Genomic DNA, 8,831 nt, shown 5'->3' on the forward strand with positions numbered 1-8,831 from the left:
AAGGGCGGAAATGACAACAAGCTTCCGGTCAGGAGGAGTAGGCGGTATCTGCAATAATCTCTTCTGTTTTTATTGGTCTGTTGAGTGGGATCCTCTACGACGTGTTCTTTCCCCTGTGCGTTTTCCATTTCCGTTGATTTCTCACGCAGTGGGCTGACGAGCGTTGCTAGGCAACAACTCGGGGTTACTTTAGCTTGAGGTTGCGGGCCTGCTTGGGACTGAAGAAGTGCGTCGCCCGCGGCCCGCGTCGCCCGGTCTCTTTACTCAGAGAAAGGATCCAGGTTGCTGAGGGCCCTGGAGCGGAGGTGACTGGGACGTGTCAAGTATCGTCGTCCCTCTCAGCTGTGGGTTAAGAGCAACCCAAACACAAGCTGTGGGTCAAGAGCAGCCCAAACACAAGCATCTTCAAAAAAACTTACATGGGGTATTTTCGAAAGTAGAGACGTAGGCCCCATGTAAATAAAAATCACCCGTCTGTTCAGATGCAGGTATGTCCATTGATGATGTTTTAAAATATTCCACTTTTCTTTGTAAATATGAATTATATACAAGCTAAGTTTCGTAGAAAATGTGGGATCAATCTTTATATACTGTTTTGTAACTTTTCTTCGATGGCTGCAGGACTGTGCTGTCATTTATTTCACCAATGTCTGTTTACATTGTTTTCAGCTTTTTGCCCTAAGTGCATTGAATAGCCTATGTACATAAACCTTTGTGCATTTGTCTAATGATTTACTAAGAAATAGTTCTCAAAAATGGAATTGTCAAAGAGTATGTCAGTTTTCTTTCCAGAAAGGTTTTTCCCTCTGCTTTTTCTATATCTGTAAAATGGAAATAATTTTGGCTTTATCTAATTCCTGCCCCTGCATTCACACTGTCGCCCTTATTGTGAATTACTATATTGTTTAATCTTTGTCAATTTAATCGGTTTTTTTTTTTTGGGTTTTGCTTTTATCTGCTTACTTGTAAAGCTTAACCTTCCAAACATGTTCACTACCCATCTGTACCTCTTCTTTTGTGAATTCTTTATTCTGATTTTCCTTTTCTATGAACATCTTCTCAGGTGGGTCTCAATACTGTCTCCAGCATTTGTCCAAGCCCATCCCTAGCCTCTCTGTTGACATTGCTCTCCCCTTATATCCTCCTCTTTATTAGTAACCTTGAGGATTTACTCTTTGTCTGAATTCCAGTGATAGAACAGATCTATATTCTCTTTGAATTTCTCTTTCATCAGGAATTTTTTCTGCCAAATATGACAAAGTCCCCCCTGGAAATCAGCTTCCTTATTTAAAGTGTACCTATTGCTGGAACACTTTCATTTCCTGCATGAATTTTTATTAAGTTCATATCTAAAAATTGATATGTGACCAAAAATATACATAGAAAAAGAAATACTACCTTTTTGTAGCATTAGCCAACTCTGAAACTGAATTCAAAGTGTCAGGTGTCTCAAGTGAAGTCTTCTGTAGATGCAATAATATGCTCCTTGATCAATGAGCTTCTCAAATATGAAATTTCTCATTGAGTTGCTTAGGCTGGCTTTGAACTTGCAATTCTTCAGCCTCAGCCTCCTGAGCTTCTGGGATTACAGACATGCACCACCACTCCCAGATTTTAAAAGTAACACTAGACTAGAAATTTGGTATAAATAAAATAATGTAATATAAATAAATAAAATAAATGTAATAAATGTAAATTAAAAATATAAAGGTCCGGGCTAGGGTTGTGGCTCAGCGGTTGAGCGTTCACCTCACACTTGTGGGAGAGACCCTGGGTTCAATCCTCAGCACCACATAAAAATACATAAGTAAAATAAAGGTATTGTGTCCAACTACAACTAAAAAATAAATATTTTAAAAATAAATAAATAAAATAAAGGTCCTTTAACAACTAAAAAAAATATTTAAAAAAAAAGAAACACATGGGTTGGGGTTGTAGTTCAGTGATAGAGCACTTGCCTAGAATGTGTGAGGCCGTGGGTTCAATCCTCAGCACCACACATAAATAAATAAAATAAAGGCATTGTGTCCATCTACAACTAAAAAAAAATATTAAAGAAAGAAACACATATTGGTATTTTTTTGTGAATATATGACAAAACTCTGGAAGATACATTAGAAATTAATGACAACATTTTCCTGGTATGTGGGGCATGTGTGGCAGTGGGAACCAAGCCCAAGAAGGACCATGGGGCGAGGGACATGTGAACCTTTCTATAGTGTTTCTTTTTTAACCATGTAATTATATTACCTACTCTAAAATTTTATTTTTTTTAAATTAGAACTCATGCACTTAATTTAAACTGCTTTAAACATTGCAACTTCATTTCAGGATTGATGGTGGGGATTAATATTTGAATTATTTCAAGATGAGCTTCCTGTTGCCCAAACTGACTAGCAAAAAAGAAGTAGACCAAGCCATAAAAAGTACTGCAGAGAAAGTGTTGGTTCTCAGGTTTGGGAGAGATGAGGATCCTGTCTGTCTGCAACTAGATGACATTGTAAGTGAATTTTTTAAACATATGGGGTTTTTTATTTTTTTGTAGTTGTATATGGACAGAATGCCTTTATTTTGTTTGTTTATTTTTATACTGTGGTAAGGATTGAACCTAGTGCCTCACACATGCTAGGCAAATGCTCTTTCACTGAGTTACAGCCCCAGCCCAAATAAAGGTGCCTCTGTGTCTGAAAAATGAATGGAAGCAGGCAAGGCTCAGATGTAACTCTTGGTTCATTAACAGTTACTCTAAGAGCTGATCCTGTGTTTACCCTGAGCTGAACCTCCAAATTTGTTATTGTGCTGAATCTGCTCCAGTGTCCTTCCCCACTAGCAGATTTCAAAACTCATTTTCACAGATAAGGCAGTGAAAGAGCAGAAAACATTACCAGGAGTCTATGAACATTACCTTTTTTTTAAACTCCATCAGCAGGGCTGGGGATGTGGCTCAAGCGGTAGCGCGCTCGCCTGGCATGCGTGCGGCCCGGGTTCGATCCTCAGCACCACATACCAACAAAGATGTTGTGTCCGCCGAGAACTAAAAAATAAATATTAAAAATTCTCTCTCTCTCTCTCTCCCTCCTCTCTCACTCTCTCTTTAAAAAAAAAATAATAATAAACTCCATCAGCTATTATTTTTATGTGATACTTAGTATTGAACCTGTGCCTCACATGTGCTAGGTGGGCACTCTACCACTGAGCCACAACCCCAACCCCTGTTATCTTTTTTTTTTTTTTAAAGAGAGAGTGAGAGAGAGAGAGGGGGACAGAGAGAGAGAGAGAGAATTTTAACATTTTATTTAGTTCTCGGCGGACACAACATCTTCCTTTGTATGTGGTGCTGAGGATCGAACCCTGGCCGCACGCACACTAGGCAAGCGCGCTACAGATTGAGCCACATCCCCAGACCCTGTTATCTTTTTTTGATGCTAGAGCAGTGGCCCCATTTCCCAGTGGCAGAAACAAACACCAGATAAGTCAAGGAGCTACCCACTGGCACAGATGCACTTAATTGAAGAGCTGGGATTTAAATTCAGTTTTCTCTAGCTGCCAATCCCTTTTCTTATGTGCTGCCTCTAGAATGTCCCTGATGATGGTTTCTGATCTCACAGCACATCTTCACATTCTGATTAGTAAGGGGGAAAATTATGGGACAGAGTGAGTGTATTCTTGTCTCTGTCTATTATAGAGAGTTTTAACCAAGTACTAAGACCTCTTCCCCCTTCAGTTGCTGCCCTCCACCATGGAAATTAAGTGTAAGCATCCTCATTTGGTTAAAAACAGATGTGTGATGTGTTAACCTGGAAGACAAATGACCAGAAAATTATACCCTTACCTGTGTGTGGAGGAAAAAATAGTACAGAAGTCAAGAGGGTAGATTCTGAGCTGCGGTATATCCTCAGAGCACTTTGTTTAGCATGTGTGAGGCCCTGGGTTCAATCCTGCGCTGGGGGGTGGGGAGGGGGATATAGTTTCTGAAGCCAAGCTGCCAAAATTCAAATCCCAGCCCTACTGCTTAGGAACTGTATGAACTGGGACAAGTTATTTTACTTCTTGTGCTTCTTTCTTCTATAAAATAGGGACTCAAACAATCCATACCTCATAGGAATGTGTAAGGATTAAATTAGTCAGCAAATGAAAGAAAGCATTTAGGACAATTAGCATGCAGGAAGTGTTATATAAACATTTGCTATTATAATAATTGTTTCTAGAATATTGGGAAGAAAGAGACTTGGGGGAATTTCAGTATCTATATTACATGTTTCTGAGTTGTTCTGTTTTAAGTGAGTATAATATGTGGTTTTTGTTTGTTTTGTGGTACTGGAGATAGAACCCAGGTCCCTGTGCAGGCTAGACAAGTGCTTTGCCACTGAGCTCTATACAACAACCCACTTAAAATGAGTATGGATTACTTTTAGAGGAGCAATCCAACATGGACAAAAAAGTTTAAAAAATAAATTTATTTTTCCCAGGGAGCTCTCATAACCTGTCAACAGAGATGCAACCTGTGAACAATAGTTATACTCTATCTAATATAAAACCCAAATAGACGAGAGTCTTGGCCCAGTAATTTTTTCAAACAATATGTTGTAGTAAAAAGTTTCTCAGAAGAAACATTGGCTACTTCTCATATTGTAACCTCCCTCTCTCTTGTCATTTAGCTCTCTAAAACTTCTTCTGACTTAAGTAAAATGGCTGCTATATACCTGGTAGATGTGGACCACACTCCAGTTTATACACAGTATTTTGACATCAGTTATATTCCATCTACTGTATTTTTCTTCAACGGGCAGCATATGAAGGTGGACTATGGGTAAGTTGACTTTGAAGTCATTGCAATCTTGAAAGTGTCCTTTATCTAAGCCATTTCCAACTTACCTATTTGCATGTGATGTTTGCTCTCTGAGTCTTGTATTAGTACTATTTCCTCAGTTGATGTATCCTTTAATTTTTATATGAAAATTAGGTACAAAATAAAGAGTATTTCATAAATGATTAGCAAATTTTTTAATTTCCAACTTAAATATGAAAGAATAGTTTATGAAGCACTAATCATCCTCAAGTTGATAAATACAAAATAGTTAAATTAACTAAGTATAGAATATAAAAAGTTTCCCAAGAATTTTATTTGAAACACAATATATAGTTGTTCTTAAACTTTGGGGATTGGTAGATGATATTTGTAAAAGAAGCCTTTCTGCCAGCAAACTTTTCTCTTGCCAAATATCTTCTGTAACTCAGAGAATTTGAAGTCATTCTTCAACCAGGCCTGTCAAAACATGTAACATGAGCCAGGCACGGAGGCATACACCTATAATCCCAGCGGCTCAGGAGGCTGAGGCAGGAAGATTGTGAGCTCAAAGCCAGCCTCAGCAAAAGTGAGGCACTAAGCAACTCAGTGAGACCCTTTCTCTAAATAAAATACAAAATAGGGTTGGGAATGTAGCTCAGTGGCCAAGTGCCCCTGAGTTCAATCCCTAGTACCCTCCACCTCAAAAAAATGTAACATTAGTTTTTTAATATCTTCCATTCCATCTAGTTAGCATTCCAATACTGAATGTTACTGACTGTATTCATCATTCTAAACATTTCTTACTCTGGTTGAAATGTATACTTGGTTTGTATTATGTTAGAAAGTGAGTTATATAGTGTTTGAAAGTGTTTTAAAGCTATTTATTTTCCTGGAACACAGGAAAGTAATACTTACTTGATGTAAGTATTAGTTTTAAACAAACTTTTTAAAGGACAATTTATGACATCATGTATCAAAACATCTTAAAAGTGTTTAAACATGTAATATGATGTTGTAGGTGTATAGTTAATGACTTTGAAAGATATATATATATATATATATATATATATATATATATATTAGTTGAAAAATGTGTTACTAAATAGTTTGAATATGATTCTCATTATCATGAACAGTTGAATACACTTATACATAGACATATACACACATACACAGAAGTTTGGAAGGATATAACACCAAAAGGTGTTTTCTGTCCTCACTGGTGATTTTATTTCTCTCTAAAAAGTTATACAATAAATATACCTAATGTTTAAAATGTTTAAAAAATAAATATACCTAATGTTTAAAATATACCTAATGTTTAAGAAACTTTTTTAATAATCTGTTAATATCTACAACTCAAAAGTATAAGTAGTGGAACTTAGGAGACCATGACTAATTAATGGGCTTTGCACAGAAATACTAACCATGCCCACTCTAATGCTAGTGAATTCTACTTGATGATGACTTATAAAATGATTAAAATATATTAAGCAGAATCTTTCACATACCACAGTGTGGTCCACAGCACTGGTGTTAGTCATGTATCATATACCAAGTGGGAAAATTCATGTGTCGGGCTATGTGTCTAAAGTCTCCCTGATAAGAAGGAAGTAATTAATCTGCTGTTCATTTTGTTTATCCTGCAAGTCTTCAGCAAGTGATCTGAAAGCAGTTATTTCTCTCCTGTGCCATGTAGGTCTCCAGATCACACTAAGTTTGTGGGAAGTTTCAAAACCAAACAAGACTTCATAGATTTGATTGAAGTAATCTATCGGGGAGCCATGAGAGGAAAGCTTATTGTCCAAAGTCCCATTGATCCCAAGAATATTCCCAAATATGACCTTCTCTATCAAGACATTTAGCATATTAACCACTGTTGGAAATGAAGAGAATGGCATGCATTGAAACAGTGCCTGAATCCAGCTGTGCTATTTTCTGAACTCCCTCAGAAATGTGTTCAGTATCCCAGAAGAGAAGAGGTGTGACTTGTGTGTATGATGTCTGGCCCCTGAGCAGAAGACCACCCGGCGGCGCTCCCCGGTCTGAAGGGCTGAGCATCTTCTCTCTGCAGGCCTCTAAGCAATCAAGAGATGGTGTTCATTTTCCACAGGGTAGTTTTTCTAACTGTCCTGTAGACTGCTTTTTTTTGTCCCTCAAGATGTTACAAAATCCTTCTAGACATTGCAAGTACAGTTGATTTATCCATGTTATCTGATGCACAAGTAAATGGAAAGTCAGTCCTGTAAGAGGAAAAAGTACTTCTTCTCTACCCTGGATACACATGCAAACCCCTGCCCATTCTTCTACTCATATCCCTCCTACTCCCCCAGCTCCAGGCCTTTCTACTCCAGTCTCTCTTGGAATAGTAATTGTCTACTAATAGTAGGCTTTTTTTTTTTTTTTTGGAATCTTTTGAACTGAGACTTTCAAAAATGCCATCCTGAGACAGGCACAGTGGTGCACACCTGTAATCCCAGCTGCTTAGGCAGCTGAGGCAGTACTGCTTGAGCCCAGGAATTCAAGGCCAGCCTGGGCAACAATGAGACCTCATTTCAGAAAGCTAGAAGACAGGTAATGGTGAAAAACTGTCTCGGTTGTTGTTGATAATATAAACTAGATTTTGTGTTATTAAATTGCTCAAGAAGCAAGAACTTTAACATCCAGTACCCAGTTTGAGCTAAACAAAAATGTAACTACCCTTAGAGCAAAGCTTTCCCAGAAGTATGAGTTGCTACCTCTTCCTGAGACAGAAAATTGCATTCAAGGGTTCAAGATTGAAAAAATGTTACAAGTTCTAGAAAAACATATCACCTTTATAGGAATTGCCAACCCTAATGACTTTACAAAGAAGCCTTGCTCTTCAGAGTCCTCCTGGCACAGCCTTGAGCGAGTACTGCTTAAGCCTCATGGCAGCTCTGAGTACTGACTTTCTAGAATGAGATAATGGACACTGAGCTACAGAAAGTGGATCAGGCAACATGTTATCTGCCTGGCAGCCACTGCCTTCTTTACCAGCAGAAGCCCATTTCTGATCAGGGCAGTACTCACTACCTGCTGACCACTTTGCTAGGTGCTTCTGTCCAAGATCGTCTCACAGGAGGGATGGCCATGAGACTTAATTCAAGCTAATGTGGCACAGAAGAAAGACTGCTGGGAGTTTATGTGTCCTTTGCTGATAAAAGGAGAGAGTTACTCCAGGAGTAAAGCAAAAGAAAATCCTTTCACCACCACCTGTCTTCTGTCCTACCACTTCCCACTTAGTTTAAATCATGATGCATGGAACTATAGCAGCCATTCTTAGGCTCAGAAGGCAACCAGCATCAATATGAGAAAATAATATGCTGAAAAGAACAATGAAAGGGTCTGATCCACGGTGACATTATTGAGTACCCGAGTGAATTCTATATGTGCCTCTCTCCAGACTTCTATGAAAGAAAAAAAAAAATTCTTTACCTAAGTCACTGTTGGTCGAGTTTTCTGTTCTTCACAGCCTCAATCATACGATATTTGGTACATGATAAGTATTTAAATAACCACCCCAAACTCAGAACTTGCATGCTAAAATTATATCATCTTATTGAGCACTTCAGGGAATCTTCTCTGAAGTCCTGATTTTTATTTTTTGATCCTATCTTAATTCTTTCTATTCCACAAGTACTTTTTGAGTACATTCTGAGTGCCCTGTCTGACACTAGCTGCTGCATAAATATAAGTTCTGAGAGGAGGCAATGTCTGAGTCTTAAGGGAGAGTAAGAGACCTTATGCAGAAAGGGGAGGGACCCAAGGGAAAAGGCCCAAGGGTGGAGGCAGCAGAGAGAGCTCACACTCTGTTCTGGAACCAAGAACGAGGCCTGGACAGCAGGAGGTGCTGCTAGAAAGGCAGAGAACATAAGTGATTTTCTTGTCTTTCTCATCATTATTTTCCTCTGAGGAGTGATCAGAAGCCATTTAATACAACCAGATAATTCTTTAGGGAACTGGGATGGTTTCTTCTTTCAGAAAACTTTGTACTGAAGATACTATCAAAAGAAAAAGGTAT

At 38.4% G+C, this 8,831-nt stretch overlaps 1 protein-coding gene across 3 annotated transcripts; it reads left to right on the forward strand.

Annotated features, from left to right (window-relative positions):
- Positions 1–43: 43 nt before the first annotated feature.
- On the forward strand, positions 44–8,249 carry Txnl4b (thioredoxin like 4B). 3 transcript variants are annotated; one of them, XM_040279183.2, is made up of 4 exons: positions 47–424; positions 2,332–2,500; positions 4,659–4,810; positions 6,489–8,249. In XM_040279183.2, the coding sequence occupies exons 2-4, from the start codon at positions 2,369–2,371 to the stop codon at positions 6,652–6,654; spliced, it is 450 nt and encodes a 149-aa protein (XP_040135117.1). In that variant the 5' UTR covers positions 47–424; positions 2,332–2,368; the 3' UTR covers positions 6,655–8,249. The 3 variants fall into 3 exon arrangements, with proteins under 3 accessions (XP_077888741.1, XP_040135117.1, XP_005318442.1); XM_005318385.5 differs by having other exon boundaries at positions 52–488; XM_078032615.1 differs by lacking the exon at positions 2,332–2,500 and having other exon boundaries at positions 44–488.
- The last annotated feature ends 582 nt before the right edge of the window (positions 8,250–8,831 follow it).

The sequence above is a fragment of the Ictidomys tridecemlineatus genome, chromosome 15, assembly GCF_052094955.1.
Source record: "Ictidomys tridecemlineatus isolate mIctTri1 chromosome 15, mIctTri1.hap1, whole genome shotgun sequence".
NCBI lineage: Eukaryota > Metazoa > Chordata > Mammalia > Rodentia > Sciuridae > Ictidomys > Ictidomys tridecemlineatus.

Coding starts and splice junctions, on each gene's coding strand:
- Txnl4b (XM_040279183.2), top strand. CDS start 2,369: ATGAGCTTCCTGTTGCCCAAACTGACTAGCAAAAAAGAAGTAGACCAA. Junction 2,501..4,658: donor GTCTGCAACTAGATGACATT/GTAAGTGAATTT, acceptor CTTGTCATTTAG/CTCTCTAAAACTTCTTCTGA. Junction 4,811..6,488: donor CATATGAAGGTGGACTATGG/GTAAGTTGACTT, acceptor TGTGCCATGTAG/GTCTCCAGATCACACTAAGT.